We start from the raw sequence: 27,938 nt of genomic DNA, 5'->3' as shown, positions 1-27,938 counted from the left end.
GCTGCAAAAATTTGGAAAGCTACTCAGGAAATCTATTCACAGGTTGGGAACAATGCCTGTGAAATAGCCTAGAGGAGGGGAGTGAATAGGTTATTACTAATGGATTTTATCTGTTTTCCGTTTACTTGTGATTTACAATGTATGATGCGGAATATTGTTGAAACAATTTACAAGAGTAACTAAACAATTACACAATTAGAAGAGAAAAAGATTTATAGTGATTCGACTTAGCAAGTCTACATCCGCTCCTCTCAACACTGAGAGAATTCTACTAGTATTTCCCTTTCAATACAATAGGTGGGAAAATATGACATTTACAAATCTTTTTCAGGGGTAGGTAGACCCTTTACAATCTTTTCAAGGATAAGAGAATCCAAATTTTTAAGGAGAAGAGAATCCAATCTTTTGAGGAATCAATCTTTTAAGGATAAGAGAATCCTTGTAATAGTCCAAGTACAGTCTAGACTAATACAATGCAAACTCTTGAGGATGAGAGGGTCCTTGCAATAGTCTAAGTACAGTCTAGGCTAAGGCAATGCAATAATGCTCAATCTAGAGTTCTACCAAACTCAAGAGCATAAACAATTATAATTTGAAAGTCAAATTGTTACTTAACTAGGAATATCACCTAATTCCTTATGGTGAGTGCAAGATGATGATACAAAGAATGAATGCACTTTTAAAAGCTCCTTAAATACTCCTTTGAAGTAGTAGTTGAAGAGTGTGGAGACTTGAATGCTTGAGTCCTTGTTGAAGATGACTTGAAGAATATTCTCTTGAACTCAAGGACAATTTTTCACTTTAGAATGATTTGATCTCTCACAATAAAAGCTTTAGTTTTGATGGTAGTTGGTTAACATTATTGATAAGAGAGATAGCTTTTATAACATCATCCTTTTGGCCAAAAAGCTGGTGAAGTGAATAGTCTAATGGCTATATTTTTCTGTTTATCGCTTGACCAGTTGGTCTGTCGGTTGACTAATCAATATGACCGTTGGAGTCTAAGAGATCTGTTGGATTCTATTGATTGATCATCAGTCGACCGAAAGTGCGACCCCCAGAAAGTTTTGTGTGCTACTTTAATGTTGAGGGAGGAAGCCAATAACTGGTGGGAGACCACCAAACAGATTTTAGTGGCTGAGAACCCGGTGATTACTTGAATGGTTTCCCACGACCACGACCTTTGTTAAAGAGGGTGATTAAGATTTTTAATAAAACACCTATTTGGATTTTGGATCGTAAAGAGCCAGTGCTATGAAACTGCACCATTTCATTTGTAATCATCGGGTTCTCAGCTACTAAAATCTATTTGGTGGTCTTCCACCAGTTATTGGCTTCCTCCCTTAACATGAAAGTAGCACACACAACTTTCTATCGTTATCGACCGAAAAACTTTCTGTGGGTGACGGTTGTATGTCACATGTTTTCCCGGTCGACTGGTAACAACAATCGACAGATCATTTGCTCTGTTTTCTCTTGACTAACTCTGGTCACTTGTTCACTAGTCCATGTACACTGTTCTTAGGACATACTAGTGGGTTATTTTGGCATCACTTAAGGTCATTTTAGGTTAATGATATGCATATGAATGAAATGCAATATTACAATATGCATAATGTGTACTATCCTAGACTAGGTGCATTGGTCTTCTTCAGTCGACTTGGTTCTTGGATTCTTCAATCTTCTTTGCATCATTGTTCTTCATACATGCCTTCAAGTTCTTCTTCTTCTTCACTTGATCATGTTTTCTCTAAATGATGTTCTTCAATCTTCATGTGTACTTTGATGATCACGACTCTTTAAGATCTTCTTGTGGTTTAGTGGCTTCCAAGACTTGGACTTGACTAGTTCAATAATTATTCACTTGAAAACATGATATTAGTACTTTTCATGTGTTTGTTATCATCAAAACTATTATATGGAGAAGGGCATTTCCCAACAATGCCTAGGTCTATGAACCACGCAAGAAACTTCATGAGATCAATCAGAAGGAACTTAGCCTATCCCAGTATTATTCTGAGCAACGTAGTTTGTGGTAGGAATTGGACTTCTATGATACGTTCCAGGCCTCTACCCCTGCCGACGTTTTTAAATTTCAGAAATGTGAAGATAAATCCAAGGTGTATGATTTTCTTGCTGGACTTAATGTGGAGTATGATCAGATCCGTGCTCAGGTGCTTAGCCGGGATCCCTTACCTACTCTGGAGCAGACTTACTCTCTGATTCAACTCGAGGACAGCCGTCGAGCTACTATGTTGCCCTCCCCTTCCCAGGACTGATCGGCTCCTTTCTTGTCCTCCCCTACAACCCAAAGATAGGTTTTCTCGTCCCAATGATTGTTTTGTTGCTGACAGAGAACCCATTAGGTGTGATTATTGTGGGAAGGAGAGGCATACCAAGGAATTTGTTGAAAGCTTCATGGTCGTCTCACTATCTCTTCTAACAAAGGTCGTGGTCGTGGGAAACCATCTTCCAACCATATTGAGACTGTTGCAGTTGATTCTTCATCTGGTGTTGCCCCTGATACTTCTCAGGATGAGCTTACTAAGCTTCTTTGGCATTTGGTAACCAAATTGGACTCATTTGCCTCTGGCAATCTTGCTTCTACCTCCTCCACTTTGGTACCTTAAGATTTTGCATCTCAAAGTATTTATTTTTTTGGTCATTGTGCATCCACCATCTCCCATCCAGGGATTATTAACTTCAGTGCCTCTGATTACATTACCGGTAGTGCCATCCTTTTTTTAAATATTATCTTTGTTTTGGTAAAGACAAGGTTCGCATGCTATTGGCAAGGTTCGAAAACTCGGTCTCGGTTCTGCCAGCGAAACCGAGTCGAGCCGAGATCTGGCAGTCTGCATTTTTTTTTTGGACTCGACCCCAACAAGGGGTCAATCTCTTCCCATGTTCTCCTACTTTAACATTAAATTCAGTTTTACATGTTCCTAATTTTGCTACCAATCTTATTTCTATTAGTCGTCTCACTTCGACCTTAACGTAAAGTGACTTTTTTCCGTCACATTGTCTTTTTAGGATCCGTAACGGGGAAACGATTGGCTCTGTAGAGCTCATGGTGGTCTCTATTTGCTCGACGTAGCTTGCTCCATCCGACCGTCCATGCTCACCTCGATCAAGCCCGGTTCAGCCCATTGCTTCTCCCGACTTGCTTCTTTGGCATAGGCTTTAGGTCACCCTTCAAGGTACTTTAGTTAGAGCTTTTCCCAATATATTTTCCAGATATAATTCCAAGGACCTTTTTGTAATGCTTGCATTTTAGCCAAGCAACTTGTTCCTCTTATCCCAATTTAAATATTAGAAATGTTTCTCTGTTTATGTTAATCCATTCGGATGTGTGGGGTCCTGCCCGTTGTACTTTTGTTTCTAGTTATAAATGGTTTGTATTGTCATACTCGTGTTACTTGACTTTATATGATGCACCACAAGAGTGAGCTTTGGGTTTATTTGGTGTTGCCCTAGGGGCCCTATTGTCTTTGTCAAGGTTTAAAGTATCGGTATTGGGTATCGTATCGGTTGGGCGATTTTAAGAGACGTATCGTATCGTATCAAAGATACGTATCGAATGGTGCAGAAATGCATGAAAATTGTCAAAATACACTTTTGGAGAATAATGTATAATCCGACAAGTGCGTTGAATTGAAATTGTCATAAAAGATGAGATTTCTACTTGATTTTTGGAAGAAATAAAAAAAAAACTTTATGGAATACATTTTCGTTTATAGGTGAAAAACCATGGATTTGAGTTCAAATCCTTGCAAATGTTCATCATGCATGCATATAATAGCTTAGTGGAACCTAAATGCATGGATTTATAGCAAAAAAATAGAACTAAAAAGCAAGATTTGAAGAAAAGAAATCAAGTTTTTTGAAAAAACATGCCTTTACTTAGAAAATCCCCTTCAATCATTGATTTTGGCTTTTTGGATGGTGTAAATGATGGTGTTTTTCCACAGATTGAGTCGTTTTCCACTGTTGAATGGAAGCCCCAAGTTGATTTGTGTAAAAAATTGAGTTCAAATCCAATTTTCAAGGTTTTCCAAGTGGCTGGAATACCTTTTTTCCGCCTCTGGAGGTTCTGGGTTGTGTTTTTGGCAAAAATGTGAAGTTTAATGTATCCGCCGATACGTAGCAATACGTATCGATATGTTTTAAATTAAAAAAAAACCACAAATGAAGTATGTATCGTCTATATCGATATGTATCGAGCATATCGTATTGTATCAACATGTATCGGTCGATACAATACGATACACTCAATACACTTTCATTTAAAAAAAAAAAAGATACGTATCGGTCAGTATGGTATTGATACCTACCGATAAAGATACGTATCGGCTGATACGATACGATACAGACTAATACTTAAAACCTTGGTCTTTGTACCTCATATCTCATTATTACAAATAAAGGTGGGCTGGTGTCTCATAGACACAAGTCACAATTCCCAAAATCATCATGGATCCCTCTAGTGTCATGTTGATGAATACATTTTAATTGTTTGATTTAAAGCCTTCATGCCCCAATATCAGGATTTTGGCAGATCAAGCTAACTGAGGAATCTAAACCTCTGACAGCTTTTTCCACACCCTTTAACCGCCATTACCAATGGAAGGTTATGCCTTTCGGCCTCTGTACTGCACCACAGATTTTCCAACGATGGATTGATTCCATTTTTGGCAATCTCCCCTTTTGTGTGGCTTGCATTGACGACATTCTTGTCTTTTCCAAGACTCGCGAAGAGCACACTCAGCATCTCCGCATCATTGGAAATCTATTCCTACAACTATGACCAGTCATGCCGAAGATTGGCCTCAAAATTTCACGTATTTATTTCCACCAAAGTTATCCAGCGGTGGCTACTTAGAGCTATGGTGAAGAACCTTCAGCTATCAAATAGACTTCCTTGACATTAAGAGATCATGATGCAGATTTATCACCAAACTGGGCTTCTTTGCTTAGGAATAGGTTTAGGGTTGAGTTATATAGATGTTGGGCCTTTGATCCCATGGGTTTTCTATGTAATAGGTCACTTTTATGGACCTAATGTATGGGTAATAGGGTTGCATACGGGAGTACTTGTTTTAGTTCCTTAGTTTTATTTTGATGTTTTTGTACATAAATTGAACCGGTTCAACCAATGGTTCAATTTAAGTGATTTAGGAGTTTTCTTTTAAGTGTTTAGTGGGGCTGAATTAAGACTTTGTTTTGATTTTATTTCAGTTTCCTATTCAGTTTGTTACCTAATAGGTTATGGAGTGGGTTAGGCCTTTCCTTTTTAGTGTGGGAGTCTATTTTTGATTATTTTATATAAGGTTGTAAGGGGGCAAGTTTTGTACACGAATTTTGATATTATTGAAAAGCTTTTTCTGCTCTTCTTCTCCGTTAAAGATTTTTGTCTTGTGCTTGATCAAGGCTGGTGGGATTGGTGTTTGATCCAATCGACATCTTGCGGCTTGCGGTGTGAAGCCCAGGTGGATCGTTTGAAGGAATCGGTGTTTGATCCGATTGACACCTTGCGGTGGGAAGCCCGGATGGTTCTTTTGAAGTTTTCATTCAAGTTTTAGTTCAAATTTTGTTTTTTATTCAAGTTTTACAATCAAGCAAGCTGCTGCCAAGGAAATTCTGCAACCATAGTAAGTTTGACTCATCCCCAACCCTTACCATTCTTCTTCTAACCTTCCATACACCCAAACCCTTAATTTCCCCCTTTTGTGTTCAATTTTCCCAAGGTCTAAATTCTGTCCAGACCTAACTAACCATAAAAAAATCCCATATTTGGATCGAGTACTCCCCTCCCTCAATAGGAAACACGATCCAAGCTACTCCTTCATCTGACCATCCTAAACCCTAGAAATCCCTTTTCTCCTCTTTTTCAAAAATCCGGAATCCCAACTCTGACCTTGCGGCCGATTCATTCTAACCTACTTCCATTCCTCAAAACTTAACGTAACCTTCACTGATAGACTCCCCTACATCAACTTTACCTAACACTACCATCAAACCTTAGGTCTCATTAAACCCTAACCCTATTTTCACAATTTTCACCTATTTTGACCTAGCCGAATTACCTAGTTCATAGCAGATCCTGGTTATTGGCTTCTAGTTGGCCTCCTACCAATATTGAACTACATTAGATCATCTCAGCAACATATTAGGGCAAGTGAAAATTAGCTTTTAGATATTGTTATGTCTTCTTTTACTTGTACTTATTCTAACACTTCTGTGAGCTTACATATATTGTTTTATAGTTGTACCATTCTTGGTTCTTTTTTTTGGTGATTACTGATTAATATAATAAACATGTATTGTCAAGGAGCTAGTATACAGTTGATATTAAAATGCATTTACCAGGCAAATTCCTAGTATATCTTATGGACCTGATAGTCCATTTAGATATATTTGTAACCAGCAAGTCTTAACATTAGAAACAATAGACCTTTGTATATACCACCATTGATGTTAAACTATGCACCCTTGAAAAATCAAAATTTCAGATAATTGGTGTCACTTCTGTCTTTTTTCTATGATCTATAGAAAATCTTCAAGTTCACCTCAACACTGAATTCTGCGTAGTAAACTCGCTTTGGTTGTGGTCTGATTTCTTCTAAATTTTGCATGGTAGTAAAAAATGTGGCATTGCTGAATTAATGTGATCCATTATGGACATACTATTTGATGAAGTGGTAAATTATGTATTGTTACCCATTCCAATGGGAATATGTGGTTCCTTTATTGACACTGGAATGTTATTCAGACGTATGCTCTATCGAGCTTTTGCGCATTTCATTTCTGGTACTCCAGTCGTTGCTGTTGTAGCTGAAGCGAAGAAGGTGAGCAATTAAACCTATAGCTCCTTATCCAACTATCATTTTTGTAAGTATTTCTGAAAAGGATATTAATGTTAAAGAATCAGTTTCATCTTGTTACATTGTCAGTGAAGCATTATTTTCTTTGCAGCTTATTGCTGTCATATTGGATGCCTTGTCCATGTTGAGTATGGATGTTCTGGATAAAGATCTGGTCTATAGCCTCTTACTGACCCTATCTGCAATCTTAACAGATGAAAATGGTGAGGATTATTATATTTGGGGATCACTAACAGAAATGCATGTTGTTGAGCTCATTAATATCATTTAGTTCAACTTAATCTTTCCTTCTCTCTTTTTAGTTCTCAAATTTCCGGCAGTGCATTCTGAGTTTGGGCATAATGCTTTTCACTATAGTGTTATCTTTCTTGTAAATAGATATATTTCCTTGGAACTATATTAGGTATGAGGAGTCATGATGTCATATAGATGATACAAAGTCACAAGCTCATGGCCATCTGTTATTTGGTCATGGCTCCTGCTGAAAAGATAACTCACAAATTGGTGCTGGAAGTCCCAACCATCTTGTTAGCAAGCTTTTCATCTTATCGGGCCTATGACACAGGAGACGAGGCATTCCTACCAGACTCTCTGGTCGAGAATTGGGCTGGAGCTGTCCAAATGACAGGCCACCAGAAACCAGCTTAATAGCTCCAGATGAGGAATTTCTGGACGTGTGTGTGCCTTCACAAGGCCGTGTGATGCAGATTTCGTATGACTTGGTTTTATTTGGGTGGGTTTGGTTCATTATTGAACCAGTTCTTAGACTCAAACAGAACCCATGTGTGGGAATTTTGGAATTCCTGAAAGTCAGGATTTATGGAACCCAGTTAGTATCTTACGGCTTCTTCTTCAAGAATATTATCTCCAGCTACTAGTTTCCTAAGTTTTGGGAAACTAAAACTGCCAACTTTTGTATCCTGCATATGGAGGAATTAGAGCTCCTTAAAATCAGTCCCTGTGGGCTCAATATGGAGAAGATATGTGATGAAATCAATCTTGGGAATAGGGAGAATGAATTGTGTCAATAAGACGCAGGCCAGCTTAATAAAGTATTCCAGAATGAGTACAAGACCAAAATACCCCTATAGACATTTCTACCCTTGTACCCATATTGCAACGCTCTCCCTCAAGTTGGTGCATAGATATTAATCATGCCCAACTTGCTAATAATAGAACCAAATAACTTAGCACTTAACCCTTTTGTAAGAACATCAGCAAGCTGATCATCTGAAGGAACAAAAGTTATGCACATTTGACCTTTGTCAAGCTTCTCCTTGATGAAATGACAGTCTATCTCCATGTGCTTTGTTCGATCATGATGAATAGGATTGTGAGCAATGCTGATTGCAGACTTACTGTTTTGTGTACAATCGCATTGGAATCTCAACATCAATTCCAAGGTCTTGCAACAATCCTTGGAGCAAAAGAGCCTCACAGATACCCTGGGCCATAGCCTGAAATTCAGCCTCTGCACTAGAACGAGCCACAACTGTTTGTTTCTTGCTCCTCCAGGTAACAAAATTTCCTCCTACATAAGTATAGTAGCCAGAAGTAGAACGCCTGTCATCAAGTTACCCAGCCCAATCGGCATCAATATATGTTTCAATCTTCATGTGACCATGAGGTGAAACCGAAATACCATTCCCAGGTGCAGCCTTCAAGTACCTCAAAATTCTGTAAACAGTATCCAAATGGGTAGAATATAGGTCATGCATGTACTGGCTTACCACACTCACTACGAAGGTAATATTAGGGCGAGTATGAGACATATAAATAAGTCTTCCCACCAATCTCTGGTATTGCTCCCTATTCACTATTCCCCTTTTTTTGACCGGAGGTGACAGTTAGGTTCAACAGGGGTTTCGGTTGGCTTACATCCCAGCATACCTATCTCAGATAATAAATCCATGGTGTACTTTCTCTGGGATAGAGAGATTCCTTTGTTAGAATAGCAACCTCAATACCAGGAAATATCTAAGTTTACCCAGATCTTTGATTTCAAACTCAGTGCCCAAAAAATTTCTTCAACAGCTCAATCTCTTCCTGGCTACTCCCTGTATTAAAAAAAACATTCACATATACAATCAATATAGTTACATGTGTGGTAGTCTTCTTAATAAACAATGTGTGATCTGTATTGCTTTGCTTGAATTCAATGGGAACCATTGCTTTATGGAACCTACCAAACCATGCACGAGGAAATTGCTTCAACCCGTAGAGACCTCGATTGAGTTTACACACCTTTCCCTGAGTCTTCTGTGAATCAAAACCCGGGGGAATGTCCATGTAGACTTCTTCAGCCAATTCACCATGCAATAATGCATTTTAGCAACCAGCCTGGCTTTATATCGCTCAATGCTTCCATCAGCTTTGTCTTTGTGTTTTACATCAAACTGAAATAACTCCCATCCCTGATTCACTGCATAAGATAGGAGCACTCCCACAGTATTTATTTTGGCCACTGGAGCAAATGTCAACTAGTAATCGATCCCATATGTCTGGGTAAAGCTTCTAGCAATCAGCCTGGCTTTATATCGCTCAATGCTTCCATCAGCTTTGTGTTTTACACTTTTACTGCAAAAACCCATTTACACCCTACAACTCTCTTTCCAGGTGGAAGCTGGACCAAATCCCACGTGTTATTTTTACCTAGGGCTCCCATCTCTTTCTCCATAGCTTCTTTCCAGTCCGAATGTGCCACTGCCTCCTGCCAAGAGTTAGGGAGCAAACAGAGGACAAAGAACCAAGAAAGGTTTGGAAACTAGGAGACAAAGAGTCATAAGAGACCACATTAGAAATAGGGTCATAGTACTAAATCTTGTTTCATTTCGGTGTTTCGGTCTGACCGAAATTTTCGAGATACCGAAATTTCGGAAATATGGTATTTTTTTTGTGGGTGTAAAATGCCAAAAATGACCAAGATTTCCGAAATTTTAGAAACAAGATGACCGAAATTACCGAAATTTCTGAAACGAGATGACCAAAATTTCTGAAATATTCGAAATATTGCATTTTTTCAATTCGATGTTGCATTTCATTTTGACTCGACCGAAATTCTTGAAATTTTGACTGAGACGAAACGAGTTTTAGTACTATGAATAGGGTGATGACTGATGAGTACAACTACGTTTACCTTTCCTAACAGCAATAGGAAGATCTAAAGTAGGGTCATTAGGAGGAATAGATGGGAGCTTGCCAGAGGGAACAGAGTCAATAGGACCGGGAACCGTTTTAGACAATTCAGTAGGAGAGATGGTAGAACGCTTGTTCTGCTCTTGCTTTCTCTTCCTGGCAAACACTTGAAGTGGCTTATCTCCCTGAACCATATTTTCCTTTCCTGGCTGAACCGTGGCTTCAACAGGCACATGAGTTTCCCCTTGAATAGGAATCTCACTTTGGCTTTGATCTTGTTCCTGACTAGTAACCCCATCCTCAGGAACTTCCTCTTCTTCCCCTGTGGCGATGGTGGTGGTGGCAGAAAGGAGGGGACGGCGGAAAAAGGTGGAGTGGGGAAAAAGGCGGAGCAAAGGTTTGGGAGGGTGGGGGGGTGGTAGTCTCGCAGGAAGAGAGAGAGAGAAAGCCGAGAGGTGAGAGAGCGGAAGTGGTGGTGCTACGGTGGTGGTATTGCAATTTGGTGAGGGATGGCGGTGGCTGCGATTTGGCTCTCAAGCATAGCACGAAACCCTAGGTCGATTTCTCTAGGCTCTGGATACCATGATGAAATCAATCTTGGGAATTGGGAAAATGATTTGTGTCAATGAAACACAGGTCAGCTTTATTTATAACTGTTAAGAAATAGAATGATTTAATGATTAAGTGAATCAATATGATTCCCTAAGCCCTTTATTTATCCTAATAAAACAGAATTACATAGACACTTATGCCCCTATATAGCCGACATAAGTATAAACAAAGGAAAGAGAATAACTAACATAAGAATAAAACAAAAAAGGAGGAAAGGACCAGAATACCCCTATGGTATTCTGGCCTATATCTCTAACACTCCCCCTCAATTTGGTGCAAAAATGTCACACATGCCCAACTTGGCTAGAAAAGGATGAAACACTTTGCCAGTCAGCCCCTTTGTGAACACATCAGCCAGCTGATCAGTAGACTTCACATAGGGAACACAGATTAGTCCAGCTTCAAGTTTCTCCTTGATGAAATGTCTGTCCACCTCCACATGTTTAGTACAGTCATGTTGGACAGGATTATGAGCGATGCTTATGGCAGCCTTATTGTCACAATATAACATCATTGGAAGTTGGACAGTAACTCCAATATCTTGCAACAACCCCTTAAGCCACAACAATTCACAGATACCATAAGCCATCGCATGGAATTCAGCCTCAGCACTGGACCTGGCCACCACATTCTGTTTTTTACTACGCCAAGTGACAAGGTTTCCACCAACAAAAGAGCAATATCCAGAGATGGACTTCCTATCACTTGAACCAGCCCAATCCGCATCAGTGTATGCTTCAACCTTCAAATGACCATTGGGAGATAAAAGTATCCCTTGTCCAGGAGCAGACTTCAAGTATCGTAAGATGCGAAGGACTACCTCCAGATGAGAAGAATAAGGGTCATGCATAAATTGGCTGACCATACTCACTGCAATGGAAATGTCTGGCCGAGTGTGAGATAGGTAGATAAGTTTGCCCACCAATCACTGATAACGACCTTTGTCAATTGGTGTGCCTTTTTTCTCCTTGAGTCTTGTCGTAGCTTCTATGGGAGTGGCCGAAGGATGCAACCTAGCTGCCCCGTTTCAGATGGTAGATCCAGGTCATACTTTCTTTGAGACAGAAATATACCCTTTGAAGAACGAGCAACCTCTATCCCGAGAAAATATTTCAGAGTCCCCAGATCCTTAATTTCAAACTCTCGGCCAAGGAACAGCTTCAACCTGTTGATCTCATCACCATCATTACCGGTCACTACAATATCATCAACGTAGACTATGAGGAGAGTAACCTTAGCACCCACACGTTTGATGAACAAGGTATGATCAGCATTGCTTTGCTGGTAGCCCATGGACAACATAGCCTTGTGAAATCTACCGAACCAAGCTCTAGGTGACTGTTTCAAGCCATAGAGTGCACGCTTCAGTTGACACACCTTACCCTTGGTAGCAGGACTTGAAAAACCTGGAGGAATGTCCATATATACTTCTTCCTTTAGTTCACCATAGAGGAAGGCATTCTTCACATCCAACTGCTGAAGATCCCATGCAAGATTTACTGCACAGGATAGCAATACCCGTACAGTATTGAGTTTTGCTATCGGTGCAAAAGTCTCCCGGTAGTCAATGCCATATGTCTGAGTGAAATCTTTAGCAACCAGACGTGCCTTGTACCGATCCACTGTACCATCTGCCTTCTGCTTGACCACAAACACCCATTTACAACCCATTGGTTTTTTTCCTGGAGGAAGAGCTACAAGATCCCACGTATTGTTTTTGTTCAATGCTCTCATTTCTTCCAACATTGCTACCTTCCACTTCCCATCTATAGATGCTTCCTGCCAATTTTTAGGAATGGAAACAGAAGAAAGGGAGGAAACAAAGGTACGAAAAGAGGGAGAAAGAGAACTATAAGACACAAAACGGGAAATAGGATGTAAAGTGCAGGTCCTGGTACATTTGCGATGTGCAATGGGTAGATCAGAAGAGGAGGGCTCACCAGGAGAAGGAGGATCGGGATCCTGAGGCGGCAACTGGATGGGCATCGGTGCTGCAGTGGACTGATTCTGCCCTTTGTTAGAACATCTCCGGTTATAAGTGAGAGTGGTGGAATTGTCAATGGTCTTCTGAAAGTTACGAATGGTCCTCTGTACTGGAGTCAGCTCCCCCTGAATAGGAACATTACCACCATCTGTTTCCATGATCTCCCCCTGTATTGGATTCCTCTCAGGTGAAGGGACAACAACCTCGGGAGGCAGGACAGTAGCCGGGGAGTGTTGGTTGGTGGCTATTGGTGATGGGGGGAGGGGAAACCCAAGAGTATGAACCACATCGTCACTAGAACGCTCCCCCTGAAGAGGTGGGGAATAATAATAGGAAAGGGTTTCATGGAAAACCACATCTATACTGACCATAGTATGGCGGGTAGGAGGGTGGTAACACTTGTAACCTTTCTGGGTTGGAGAATAACCCAAAAAAATACACCTTAACCCACGGGGTTCAAGTTTGCTAGGGGAATGAGTATCCCTAGCATAACAGACACATCCAAAGACCTTGGGAGGTACCACAAAGGAGGAATCACCAAGTAAAATGTCAGATGGGCTACGGGAATCCATAACCCGTGAAGGTAACCTATTAATAAGGTAAGCTGCAGTGAGAACCGCATCACCCCAATATTGGGATGGAACATGTCGAGCAAACATTAATGCTCTTGCCACTTCCAATAAGTGGCGATTCTTTCTTTCAGCCATACCGCTTTTGGTCGGGGTATCACCACAACTAGTCTGATGTATAATCCCATGATCAGCAAGGTACTTTTGAAATTGGGATTACTTATATTCAGTGCCATTATCACTCCGTAAAACCTTAAGAGTGGCCTAGAATTGGGTCTGGATCATTTTATGAAAATGTTGAAAACAAGAAAAAACTTGGTTTTTAGACTGAAGAAAATAAATCCAAGTATTTCGAGAATGACAATTAATAAATGAGACAAACCAACGATGGCCAGAAATAGAGGTCTTACGACTAGGTCCCCAAACATCCGAATGCACCAAATGAAAACAAGAAGAACTCCTTTTATTAGATAAAGAAAAAGTTGCTCGTGTCTGTTTGGCCAAAACACAAGCCTCACAAAAAAAGTTATCCTTATTACATTTGGTGACCAAAGATGGAAATAAATGTGCTAAAATTCCTAATGGAGGGTGACCTAATCTAGAGTGCCATTGGTAAAGTTCAGAAGAGACCAAGGAGTTCTGATGTAGTGGAGAAGGTAGCGGTGGAGAAAGATGACCATCATCAAGCAGATATAGCCCACCATGAACTTTACCCAATCCAATTGTCTTCCCAGACGCCAGATCCTGAAAAACACAATGGGAAGGAAAAAATGTTACCTTGCAGTTAAGATTGCGAGTAATACTACTAATGGAAAGGAGGTTAGTAGTAAAATTAGGTATATGTAAAATAGAAGACAAAGGAAGGCTGGAAGTGCAATTGATGATTCCTTTTCCAGAGATGGAAGAAAGGGAACCATCAGCCACCTTGACCATGTCTTTCCCAGAAGTGGGAGAATATCTATAAAATAAGCTAGAAGTACCAGTCATGTGATCTGTAGCCCCAGAATCAATGATCTAGGGATGTGAAGCTACAGAAGCACAATGACCACCAAATGGGATACCTGACCGGGCAAAATATGAACCTGAAGGAGCTGAGGAATTGGCAGTGGCAGTGGAAGTATTAGAGGCAACAGCAGCGGAAGACTTGAGTATACGCAGGAAAGCCTGTAAACCGTCCTGGGATAGACCAATGTCTGTAGCTGGGGCTGTATCAACAGATTCAGATTGATGTGCCTTGCTTTTAGGTTTTTTCTTGGCAGCCCGCTTGGCTTCAAAGTCAGCCGGTTTCCCATGAAGCTTCCAGCACCTGTCCTTGGTGTGATAAGGCTTGTGATAGTGGTCACAGGTAATAGGACCTGAAGTAGAACCACCAATTGATAAAGTACCAATAGGGGCAGCAGTCTGGAGAGCCGATCTGTCCGAAACAGGAGGATTTAACATAGCAGCCCTGCGGTTTTCTTCTGAAGAGACCAGGGCATAGGATTGTTCAAGTGTGGGAAAAGGAGAATGGCCCAACACCTGAACACAAATCTGGTCGTATTCAACATTCAACCCGGCCAAGAAGTCATAAACCCTAATCTTGTCAACATGCTTCTTATAGGCAGCTATGTTGGCAGCTGTATCAAGGTGATAATCTGAAAAATGATCCAATTGCTGCCAGAGGCTGCGGAGAGTGGCATAATATTTAGACACAGTTAACTCCCCTTGAGTAGTATGAAGGACCTTCTTACGAAGCTCATAAACCTGAGCATCATTACCATGCTGCCCATATGTCTCTTTACATGCTGCCCAAATCTGAGAAGCTGTATCAAGTAGAAGAAATCCCTATGCAAGATCTGAATTCATAGAACCAACAAAATATGACATAAGAAGACCATTGTTGGCTAGCCATCGAGTCTTGGCAGTACCAGGGGCAGTCGGCATAGGTATAGTCCCATCAATACAACCAGTGAGGCCACGTCCAGCAATAGCAAAAGGGGCTGATCGAGACCATAGCAGATAGTTGCTGCCGTCTAACTTGATAGGGTTAGGGTGGAGATCACGAAAATCAGATTTGTCATGGCTAACCTGATCAGATGTAGCTGTGGAAATATCAGTGGAGTCACCCATAGTGCAGAGAAGAGCTGTCCAGCAGAGAAACCCAACGGAGAGACCAAACCAAGTGCTGAAAGGATATCCGAATGGCCCGTGGTGAGGGGAAATACACCTCCCAAAAAACCAGCAGCAATAGAGGAGCCCTCCCCAAGATCTAGTGTGTTAGGGTCATGGAAGAAAACCCAAAAAACAGAGATCGATGGGCCAGGGAAATCCAAAAAAAATTGTTGAAGAAGGCTGATCCACTCTGTCCAATATACTGCAGAGAATGTCCTTGATGAAGAATAAAAATATCCAAAAAAATCAGCAGCCCGATCCCAAATACCGAGAAGATTCAGGGTGTTTTTTTGAAGAAAAAAAACCTGAAAGAATGGCTCGATTGGGAGATGGGGTCTTCAGTACCTGTAGTAGTCTCGATAGTAGCAGGCCAATGTCGCAGGAGGGTCTCCAATAGAAGGAGAAGCAGTCCCAATAAATCAAGGACTGAACTTCAAAAACAGGAAACTCCAATTATCGCAATAGTCAACCAGCAGCCATCGAGAGAAAAGTTTTAGGTCATGGAAAAAAAAAATAAAAGAGGTGGGAAGGGGCAGCAACTAGATCATGTGATCACCTTTGCAGTGCTGCCCTTAGAGAAGGAGAAGAAGCAAGGAGAAGGGGGAGAGAAAAAATTTGAGAGAGAAGGGAAAGAGAAGAGAACACGATGGTAGGGTGGGGTTTTTGAAAAATCAGAGGTATCGTTGCTCTGATGCCATGTTAAGAAATAGAATGGTTTAATGCTCAAGTGAATCAATATGATTCCCTAAGCCCTTCATTTATACTAATAAAACAGAATTACATAGACACTTATGCCCCTATATAGCCGACATAAGTATAAACAAAGGAAAGAGAATAACTAACATAAGAATAAAACAAAAAAGGAGGAAAGGACCAGAATACCCCTACGGTATTCTGGCCTATATCTCTAACAATAACATGAATAGAATATTCCAGAATGAGTACAAAACCAAAATACCCCTATAGACATTTCTACCCTTGTACCCATATTACAACAACATGACTTATGATATGGAAGTTACACAGATCCTATCTTTCAGAATCTGTCGTAATCATGGGAGCTGTTTTAGGGAATTATAATATATGGAGATACTTTCTTATATTAGGACAGTACTTGTGGGCCCAGTTGTACACAGATTTAGCAAGATTTAATGAAGCTTATCTTTAGCCTGATATGCTCCTTGCATGGACAGAAATAGCAAACTGATAAAATGGAAACTGAGATGAACAAAGAAACAATCAGTAGCTAACCAGTAATCGCAGGATAAAAAGGATTCAGAGAATTGAAGTTAAGGAACAAATTGAATCTTTAACCTGGATCAATGTACGGAAAAAACCAGTTAGATTCGTAATCTGAATCATAGTTGTCAAGGCGGTGGAGGGGTGCGCGCTTAGGTAACTAGGTGCCCACCTAGGCGACCAAGGCACCCAGGTGTGATTTTTTATTTGCCCTCTTTTCTAACATTATTTAGTATGTTACAATATATACCTTATATCATAAAAAATCAACATTAAGCCACATCAAGTCATAAAAAATCAACATTAGGTCACATCTAGTTATCAAAAATCAACATTAGGTCACATCTAGTTATCAAAAATCAATATTAAGCCACATCAAGTCATAAAAAATTAACATAGAGCTAATAGACAGCAGAACTAAAGAAGCAAGCTATTGGAAGTTTTAAACAATCAAAACATAGAGTTAGTTTGTACTGTTCTTGGAATTGGTCATTGTCATGGTATACCTAGTCTCACATTTGGTTTATACTTTCTTAAAAAATATGATCTTATCCTTAAAAAAAGGGAATACCCAGTGCACGAGGCTCCTGCTACTGCGGGGTTTGGGGAGGGTCATAATGTACGTAGCCTTACTCATGCTTTCACAAAGTGGCTTGTTCCAGACTCGAACCCATGACCACTTGGTCACAATGGAGCAACCGTTATTGTAGCACCAAGGCCCGCCCTCAAAATATGATCTTATCTGTAAGTAATTGAACTGCTCTCAATTTAGAGAAATGTTCTTGTTCTCTAAGAAGTTTGACTGGTCAAATGATTTTATTTTACACGAGACTTTGTGTATTAGGTAGAGCACAAAACCAGCTTTCTAACAAATCCAAGATTGCTTAAATCTGATTTATATTGGAGGAGTTATGTTCTCGTCAAACCTAATCTGGTGTGCGCGAATGCTGTCAAAATCGCTCTGAATGAAAGTATTTTTTTTTATATCAAAACAAATGAATATTTTACTGCTCTTTTGTTTTTAAGCAATGTGTTACCATAGTAAGATTTATTGAATTTTTTGATTTTTGAAATACCCCAGCTTTAGAAAGTTGAAAATTTCACCTACCGTAAAAAATCCAGTTTTTGTTCTTGAACTGGGGGGTTGACTTTTTATCCTTTTGGAATTTGATTTTTAACTATTTTATTGGATTCAAATAGGGGGGTATTTCGCATAAATAAGGGCCAAGGCGTTCGATACCAGTACGGCGACAACCGCCTAGAGCCCAAAAACTCCGCCTGTTCGCCTAGGCAGCACCTTGACAACTATGATCTGAATTGATAGAAGGGAATACCAGTGAGGAATGTACCCACAGAATTATGATTTAATGAATAAACAGAACTTGAAAAGGGAAAACTCACCAGTTGCAGCAATGGTGAAGAGAAAACTAACCACAGTTGATGGTAGAGAAAGAAAGAAGGAAAGGATATGTTCAAGACTTCCACTTGAACCGTAGAGCAGGATTCTCCCCTAGTTCCAAACCCGGAATCTTTCCAGGCCCACCACTGCATCCCACAGTACCAAACAGTTCTGCACCTCACAGAACTATGCAAGAATAAGCTGGAATGTATGTCAAAGCGTGTGGAAGGCTTAGACCCCCTTGTCGTATTTATAACTTTGTTAAGGCGGTGGCTTAACAACAGGAAAAAGAAAAGGGAACTTCTCCAAACGCAGCTAAGGGAGAGGTCCTGTTACAACTTGGACTCTTTAAAATAGTAACTAATGAAATAGAAAATCTAGAAACAGAAACAAAGTAGGATCTCATAGGTACGAATTCCACTTTCTAGAAACTCTTAAGAAAATAGAAATAAACTCCTAATTTCGTATAGGCCTTCAATCTCTCACATTTGGGTTATAGAATTGGGCCATTACAATAGAAACCTAAAAATAAAAGGCTAGCACTGATGGAAAACCTCTCTCTTTCTTGGGGGGATAGATCATTGCCATCTCTTCATCCCGACCCCCCCCCCCCTATCATCATTAAGTGTAACTTGAACCAATCTTGAACTGCAGGTTCAGTTTAACCTATAATTCACCGAACCCAAAACAGTACACTCTTCGTGCTGGAATTCTGCATCACACTGCATAATGGTGAATTTCTTGTATTGGTACTTATATGTTGGTTATTTATGTAGTTTGCTTTTTATTCTAATTATAGAAAAGTTTTGAGTTCGTTAGGATTCGTCACCGGACTTGTTGGATTCAGGGAAGTGAAAGTTTTATTTGTTTTCTGTCATTTTCCTTTAATCATTGTCTAAGTATCAAAAGTTCCTAGTTGGCTTGATCATGGTAGCATTGGAAAATTTATTTTGTTTCCTTTCTGTCAAGCCTGTGATGTTGGTAATCTGATAGGAGTCGATAATAGTATGACGAAAATGCTGTAGGTGTTTTATTTGTTATTATGTTTTCTTTAATTAAAAGTTGGAGCTAAAATAGCAAAAGAATTTTTTATGATTGTAATTTTTTCTAAATTAAATCAGGTCTTACATTAAGTAGGACTACCATATGGTATAGTAAATAATTTTCATTAGCAGTCATGAATTATTTTTCTCTTTTATGACTTATGTTTATAAATATTTTTAAATTGGCCAAGTAACTGCATTTTAGTTCTCAGATACAGTGATTACTATCTAATACTTTCATGCATGCAGAACGAGATACTGTTTCAGAGAATGCTCATATAATCGTAGATTGCCTCATTGGACTGGCCTCCTACTCCCACATGATGGTATTATATTTTTTTTAGTGATATCATTTAATTTGTTGTGGCTTACTCTGTGTTCCTTTTGTTGTTTTACTCTCTCTCAGTCGGTTCAAAATTTCGGTTTCGACCCTATTTCAAATTTCAGTGATTGAATGGCCATATTTCGGCCTGGAACTTCAGGGAAACCCTAATTACGAATCTCTAAACATATTTGGACTGTTAGACCCAAAATGGTAGTTTGGCTTTTGAACTTAGGTTGCTAGTGTATACCAATCCTGCTGTATACTCTCTCTAATATCACCTATTCTACACAAGTACTAGAACACACAAAGTGAATTAAAACAATTAAAATATGCATTCGAAATGAAAAACATAATATTGGATATGTTTCATAATTTTCAATAACATTTCATGGTGCATGTTAGTGGGCGAGCCTTGGTGCAACAGTTAAGTTGCACTATTGCAACCTGTTCGTTGTGGGTTCGAAACTTGGAAACAGCTTCTCCTGCAAAGCAGGGGGTAAGGCTGTGTATATTTGCCCCTCCCAGACCCTGCAGTAGCGGGAGCCTTGGGCACTGGGTTGCTCTCTATTTCATGGTGCAGGTTACATACTGACATGGTACATATTATGTATTAGACACGTGCTTGAACTTTCTCTGTTTGTGTCTTGAGTCATGAAAATCGCAAGATCCTGCTCAAAGATGTCAATGACATCATCGTCCATTGAGGGTTCTCCGACACCGTGGCCGGCGGTAGGGATTTTTTGTCTGCTTCTGCTTCTTCCTTCCCACATCTCTACCCTGTGTAGAACCACTACCACTAGCCTTTGATCAACTGGTCTAGAGGGACCTACTCCTCCCTTGAACGATTTGGCTCTATCCTACTTCTGCAAATGTGTAACTCGACTCTTTATCTTAGCAAGCCACATCTGTCTCGCCTTTGTTTCTATCTCCACATCATCAGTCATATCCTCAATTCCTCATCACTGTCAGAGTCATCCCCTATTGTTGGCTGACTCTCCTTCACTGCCTCCTCAAACTCTTCCTTGGCCTAATTATTTTGCAATCTCCTCTGTATTCCTCCCTTCATGAAGGCAGTCATGGCCTTCTGCATCTCAACAATTTTCATTCCACAGTAATTGCACTGTTATTTTGTTTTGTCATTTCCAATGGGCATACCATGCCTCCATGTTATGTCTCCCCTCGGATCTCCTCCCTGAGCACAGCCTTTATGCAACCTGCTTACATTGTTGCGACAAAAAATGCACACATTATTAACGTTTTTATATCAGTAAGACTCCTAAAACAACGATAAAGCTATTTCCTAATTTTCCCTAACTCGAATTTTTTTCATATATATATATATAAGGGCGTACCCAGTATACAAGGTTCCCGCCACTGCGGGGTCTGGGAGGGTCATAATGTACGCAACCTTACCCTTGCTTTCACAGAGAGGCTGTTTCTAGACTCAAACCCGTGACCACTTGGTCACAATGGAGCAACCTTTTAAGGCCCCGCCTTCTAACTATTAATGATAATAATAATAATAAGGGAAAATATCATCCCCCTCCCCTCTAAGTTTCCATAATATCAATCCAATCCCCAAGTTTTGAAAAATGATAATGCCCTCCCCTACTTTTAAAAGATTCTATCAACCGTACCCTAACCGTTAAAAAGCACCATTAAGTGATGATGTGGCATGTACAAAATTTTTAAAACCCCAAAATACCCTTTCCTCTATATGTTTCTTCTTCTTCTTCTTCTTTTTCTTCCTCCGCCAGCACCACCATCATCGCCACCACTGCCGGAAAAATATCGGTGGAGCAGCTGCTTCCAATTTGTGAGCGAGCCAAGTTGAGACTTACCAATTGATTCCAATTTGTGGAGCAGCTGATTCCATATGGGCTCATCTTACTTCCAGAGGAGTTCCAGAGCATCTTCTAACTTCTTTAATTACCTGAAACCAAAGTTTCAATCCTATCAATTATCCTTGCAACATATTAAACAATAATGTTGGCCCTCTCTTCTTCTTCTTCTTCTTCTTTGTATCCAACTACCTATGGCTACTGGCCTTCGGAAGAAAAAAAGATGAGCCAAGCCCAGCAGAATTCATGGACGGATTGCAATTCTTGAGAAACTGAAGCTTTAGATTCACCACCATCTTTACTATTCCCTTCATTGCAACCCCAACCCTATATGGAGTCTTTTCCTTCAAGTGCCTTTACCAATGATCCATCCTTAATCAAGAAACTGAATCATAATGCCAGCGAACGTGATCGCCGGAAGAAATTACACTCTTTATGCTTCTCTTAGATCAACACTTCCAGGGGCTGATCAAACGGTACTTTAAAAAAAAAAATACTTTTCTTAATCTAATTCCCTTTGGTTATGCTTTAGTTCCCAAAGTTCTAATGGTATATTTTTCAATTGGGTAAAATTACAGAGGAAACTAAGCATTCCGGCGACGATTTCTCGTGTTCTAAAATACATACCTGAGTTGCAAAATCAAGTTGAGAAGCTGGTACAGAGGAAGCAAGAAATCCTATCAACTATTCACAAGCAAGGAGATCGAACCCGCATCGACACTAATCAAAGTAATGGGATTGTTCGAAGATCATTACCAAGTGTTTCGGTGAGTCAAGTTGAAGAAAGAGAAGTAATGATTCAGATATGTGCAAGTCAGACTTACCACCCCTTATCGCCGCCCACCGTCTTAGTCGCACCCGGCGATGATCCATTGTTATTGCCTTCGCCGTGATCCAGAGACCATCGAAACCCTAACGTCTCAGACAATTCATATTTAGAACCTCCATCTTACACAGATGTGATCTTCAGTCCATTCGGTGACGAGAACGGCGATTTAAACGGCCACGAGAGCCCCTTGCAGGACTCGGTTATGTCAGGCAATTTGTTGAGGTCTGCTTCATCGAGTTCTACATACTTGAAGATCACGGTTTCAAATCCTGTGAAAGAGAGAGAGAGAGATGAGTATGATCCTACCAAGTCGTCGTAGGGAATGTCTTGGCTCGCTCATAAATTGGAATCAGCTGCTCCACCAATTTTTTTCCGCAAGTGGTGGCCATGATGGTGGTGCTGGCGAACGCACAGAGGAAAGGGTATTTTGGGGTTTTTAAAAATTTGTACATGCCACATCATCACTTAATGGTGTTTTTTAACGGTTAGGGTATGGATGATAGAATCATTAAAAATTAAGGGAGGGCATTATCATTTTTCAAAACTTGGGGATTGGATTGATATTATTGGAACTTAGAGGGGAGGGAGATGATATTTTCCCTAATAAGAAACTAAAGTTAAGCATGGAACAACACATTTATCATCTAATTCTTTAAGAGGTTCATCTAAAAGATTCGCGATATAACTAGGAAGACGTTTCAAATACTCGGGTAGACCTACCCGGAGTAGAGCGTAAACCTAAAAGACTTTAAGAGGCCCATTCAGGAACAAGAAACTTACATCGTGATTTGGATTGGATCACCTGGTGCTTTTTCGATCGAAGGTATTTGGAAAGAAAGGTTCGATTCCTTTATGATCGGTAGTGTTTGCCATGAAGAGTACCAAAGAAATTGACCTACGGTGAGATCTCAAAACGCTCTTCCTCGACTACCTGGCAGAAGTCAAGTTTGTAGATTCTCGGGTACGAAGATATCTAATGGGATACATCAAACTGGCATGTCCAGTAACTACAAATAGGACAAATGATCCCAATACCACTTCTTTTTGCTGCGATTTCCATTTTTCTTTTTCAATTCATTTCATGTCTTCCTCCAAATATTCGGTGCAGTCATTATATTACTTGATTAATTGGCAGTTTGGGATCTATAAATAGGAATCATTTATGGTAATCGTACATATATTGCCAATTGGGTATTTTCTGAACGGAGCTTGAAAATTTCATTTTATTGGTCCAACCCTAAATTATTCTAATGGATAAAAAATTAATTTCGAGGTAAAAGTGTATATCTCCAATTTGGAATCTTACACAAATCTTGTTAAAATTTTGGCAAATCATTGACGTATATTCGTCGGAGTAGTCCCCAACACCTTAGTTCACCAAGAAATGTAGCTGATTTGATAAAAAAAAATATATGATTTTTTCCCTCTTGTTGAAATTGTCGAAACTCACGAAATGGGTTGAAATTTTGACCCATTTGATCGAAATCTTGAATTTTTATCATTGCTTTGTATTGTTTCGCGAAACGATTCTGGAATTTCGAAACTAGACCGAGCTTTTGCTGAAATGCCGAAATTTCGCATGTAATCTGTTATGTCTACAGAGTTTACCCCTGTTTCTTTTCGAGTTTTCTCGAAACCAAAAGTTTTTCACGAAATTTAGGTCATTTCTACCGATATTTTGTACCATGTTCTCTCTCATATGTACATCATCTTCCACTTTCTTCTTTTACACTACCTTGTAACTGGCTTTCAATAAAAGTTTTTATTAGTTTCTGCTTTCCTTGTTTTAATATTTTGATTAGGTGCAAGTTTGGCCCTGAAACCCGCCGAGCGACAGGTTTGAGATATTTGGCCCTGAGGGCGGGTTAGGGTTGGAAATTTCTGACCCTGAGTCAGGGCCGGGTCGGGTTAGGGTTGAGGCTTTAGGCTAAGCTTGGCCTGGCCCGACCCGACCCTGATTTAAGTTATACTATAAAATATATATTGATATAATATATACATTATAAACTTTAAATGTCACCTACATTTTTTATATAATATATTATATATGACGACAATAAGTGATATAATACTTTTTATTATAGTGTTATTTTATGTAAATTTGATAATGTTCTCCCGGTCCATTCTAGCCCATGCATTTCTTTCCTCTTCCCCATGATCGGGGCCAATCGGGGTCAGCCCGGCCCGACCACGAGGGCGGGTCAGGGTTGGATTTTTCTGACCCTGAGTCAGGGTCGGGTCGGGCCTGGGCCCAACTAAGGGGACTTAGGGTTGGGCTAGGGTTCTATAAAGCCCGGCCCAACCCGACCCTGTTGCAGCCCTAATTTTGATGTTTCTATCTGAACTGATATTTCGGCCTGGAACTATTCTGAAGTTTCCATGGAGAAAAGCATCTTTACTTGCAACAGTAAACTGACCTGATCTGTTGTTGACCTTCTCATGGTTTCAATCTTGTTGTCATATTTTTGACATCCACCAAGAATCTTGGTATTAATATCCTTATTTTACTGAACTCCTTCCCCTCCCTCTCGACGGTTTGGAAGAACTCATCACTCTTGTTTTATAAGAAAAAAATGCATGCAATACTCGGTGAGAAGTTTTGGAAAAGCGAAGGGGAAAGTGAGAGTAGAACATTTAGAAATAGAAAAATAAAAGGCTATATTAAGATATAAATTCAAGTGAAAAAAGAAATTGGAACCAGTGAAATAAACTTTTGTTTTGCAGAGGCAATGAAAAAAAATTGCCAAGCTAATTTAAGAATGAAATTTCCTAGGAAAAATGGAAGTTAAACTTCATAGTACTAAAAAATTATATCTTAGTAGTAAGAATTTAGATTCAAAAACAAATAGTAATGCAAAAATTGTGAGGATTAAATGTAATACAGAATATGGAAGAAATGAATAACAAATATATTGTTCATTTTCAAATAGATTAATGAAATAAAAACGGAAGCTAAATACAATACCAACTTTCAGAGAAATACTTAACAAATTTATGTTAGGGAATTATTTCAACCTCAGAATTAAATTAATGAATGAAATGGCAGAGGAAGGAACAAAGAATTAGAGTTGTTAAAAGTAAAAATTCACATATAGAAAATATTGACTTTTCTGGCAGGGTCATCGTGATGATGACTAATAATAATAATAAGGTGCCTCCCCCCCCCCCCCCCCCTTTTTCCCTTCTCACCAACTTTCATGTAGAAGAGGAGAGAGGATAAAAGGAAATGGGAAGTGGGAGGAGAATTAAGAAGACTAGAGGATAGGATTGGTTCCTCTTATTTTCTTTCTGGGGGAGGGGGAATTCGAGGTTTTTCTCAAGCTGCATTCTCGAGTGCTGAGTGGGGAGGTGACGAGAGGGAGAGTGAGACTTGTAGGATAGGGGGATTGGAGAGGGAAATTAGCCGAGTCTTGGCTTGTTGTGGAATGAAAAGTTTGTTAGTTCGTGATTGGTTTCCTACATTGAAGGGTTAAGTTTCCTTCAGTAAAGGTACTATTTAGATTACATGAGAGGGATAGGCACACTGCCCGCGTGCGGCACCAATGGGGGCATGGATGGGGCATCATATAGGAAGGGCAGAGGGGTCATTTCAAAGGAAGGGGAGGGGGAGAGAAAGATAGACACAGGGGGTGGTGTGCTCAGCCTTTTCCCTTAGATTAAGTACAAGAAGAAGAGTAGTCGTCTGATTTATTGCAAGAACAAAATCTCTTTCACTAACCTATGGGACTAAAGTATCCTAAATCTGCTAATTTTAAAAAACAATTAAACCCCGAGTATGGGGGTAGGAAGCATTAAGAGCAAACCAATGAATTTTTTTTTTCCGTGCTTGTGTAACATGGAAAATTAACAACGATTTCTTTCTTATTTTGCCATTTTGATATGTTATCTTCTTGATGTACTTGTTTTCCTTTCACAGATGTTCTCTATAGAACTTTTATAATCCTTACTCTGAACTCTTGAGGAAGTTTGTAGGGTAAACTGTGGTTTCAGACTATTTCAGCCTAAATTTAGTAAACCATTCTTGGCATGATTCAGCTTGTTCGAGAGACAGCAATTCAATGTCTTGTTGCTTTATCAGGGCTCCCCTATGTGAGGATTTATCCTATGAGAACAAAGGTTAGTTTTTACTGTTCTTTTTTTTTTTTTTTTTTTTTCTTTTTTCATTATACCGAGTTTAGACAGCTATTACTGTATTTTAGAAAAGTAATTACATAATAACAATGGTTTTGCCGCTCTAAAACATGTGATTATTGAAATCAAGGTATATAGGGTTGCTTTTCTCTTTTACAACAGGCGGCACTTACCACGGGCTATGACATCACTGTTCTTTATTTGTCTGTTTCACTTCACAAAGACCATGTTATATATTATTTTGTCTTTCTCAGGTGTTACGAGCGATTTTAAAGGCTCTTGATGATCCGAAGAGGATAGTTCGCGAAGAAGCCGTTCGATGTCGTCAAGCTTGGTAAAATTTTTTATTTTCCTACCTATTTTTTTGTACGCCTCAAATCAATGATCTTTCTCTGCAAGTTAATGTGCCAAGTTGGCTTTCTTTTCCTTTGACTGTAATGACAGGGCGTCAATTGCTTCTAGGAGTATTCATTTCTAAGAGACTTGGCAAGAGTTAAAACTTGATGAGAATGCTCATCTTTCCAACACACCTAGTTTTCTTCCAAAAGGTTTTTCCATGTAAATCTCATTCTCTGTATTTACTTTTGTAATACAGTTTGAAATTTCAATAGAATGAAACTGTCCATGTGGATTTGTAGTGATTACACCTTATCTTCGTGTTGTGTGATATAGGACAAAGTATGGTTCCATGAATAGAAAAACCATCTAGCAAACATGTTTTTTCTCTTGAGATTTGAAAATGTCATCAGTTTTCGCATTTTTCAGTCCCTGAAGGGTGTACCCAGTGCACGAGGCTTCTGCCACTGCGGGATCTGGGGAGGTTCATAATGTACGCCGCCTTAACCCTGCTTTCGCAGAGAGTCTGTTTCCAGACTTGAACCCATGACACTTGGTCACAATGCAGCAACCTTTACCGTTGCATGAAGGCCCACTCACAATGGAACAACATATTTTAGTCCCTATTTTTATTAAATTAAGATCAAGAACTTTTGTCTCTCTTTTGGCTTTATTTACCAATGACTGACTATAGAAATGGACCAGCTGGTTCTTCTCTAACTTCAATAAAAGTTATGATGAGATGCAGGGGTGGATAAATATTCTGGAACTTGGCCTGATCACTGGGTTGGCTGTCGGGCCATGGTCATCTTTAAGCTTAGATGACTCTAAGCTTTAAATCTGTAGTATGCTAATGATTTGATATATACTAGACAAAGTGATTACATCACACAAAATTAGCTGTGGTGCAAAAAAATGGTCTGATGAAAGGCAATAACTGGTGGTAGGTGGATCTTGGTTTGATCAGCCGTGTTGAACGATTCTTTTGACTTTTCAACGGGTTTGATACAAAATTGAGCTCAAGGGTTGATCTGACCATTCTAGAGGGCGGTGATGACTCAAGTGGTTCAAATGCTTGGGTCTCAGACTCTCAAAATGTTGGTGTTTATGGTTCAGAATTTTCTCATTAATTCTGGGGCTACTTTCTGTTTTGGAAGGAGTCAGAGATTGCTTCATTGGCATTATCTCTTAACATTTTTATTTTCTTCTTTATACAGGGAAAGCCTTTAAGAAGAGTTTCCTCTTTCTTTTGCAGATTCTGCTCCAAGCTAAGACTATAGGTTATTTCCTTGACCTGTAAATATGTTGATATAAGGGGATTCAAGTCTTATTCCTTTGCATAGTACTAGTGTGTAGAGATATCTAATTAATTTTGTTTGCAATATTCTCTCCCAACTGTGTCCATTTAAATTTAATTTCTGGCTGTGAAAAATTCTCTTATTACCATCCTACATTTCCCT

General features: G+C 39.6%; 1 protein-coding gene across 7 annotated transcripts in view; it reads left to right on the top strand.

Annotated features, from left to right (window-relative positions):
• The window catches only part of LOC122646264 (MMS19 nucleotide excision repair protein homolog), a 102,078-nt gene extending 75,204 nt beyond the window's left edge, over positions 1 to 26,874 (top strand). For 3 of the 7 annotated variants that reach the window (XM_043839786.1, XM_043839785.1, XM_043839789.1), the window contains 6 exons: positions 6,773 to 6,848; positions 6,976 to 7,087; positions 19,266 to 19,342; positions 26,047 to 26,127; positions 26,397 to 26,476; positions 26,587 to 26,874. In XM_043839786.1, the coding sequence (XP_043695721.1) occupies positions 6,773 to 6,848; positions 6,976 to 7,087; positions 19,266 to 19,342; positions 26,047 to 26,127; positions 26,397 to 26,476; positions 26,587 to 26,620 (460 nt within the window). In that variant the 3' untranslated portion in view covers positions 26,621 to 26,874. Of the gene's footprint in view, positions 1 to 6,772; positions 6,849 to 6,975; positions 7,088 to 19,265; positions 19,343 to 26,001; positions 26,128 to 26,272; positions 26,315 to 26,389; positions 26,477 to 26,586 lie in introns of those variants that run through there. The other 4 variants (XR_006330582.1, XR_006330581.1, XM_043839787.1 and 1 more) reach the window with 4 other exon arrangements.
• Positions 26,875 to 27,938: the final 1,064 nt, after the last annotated feature.

Source organism: Telopea speciosissima, chromosome 11, assembly GCF_018873765.1.
Source record: "Telopea speciosissima isolate NSW1024214 ecotype Mountain lineage chromosome 11, Tspe_v1, whole genome shotgun sequence".
Taxonomy (NCBI): domain Eukaryota; kingdom Viridiplantae; phylum Streptophyta; class Magnoliopsida; order Proteales; family Proteaceae; genus Telopea; species Telopea speciosissima.
Note: the sequence above shows the minus strand (reverse complement) of the source record. Positions and strands in the feature narration are given on the sequence as shown.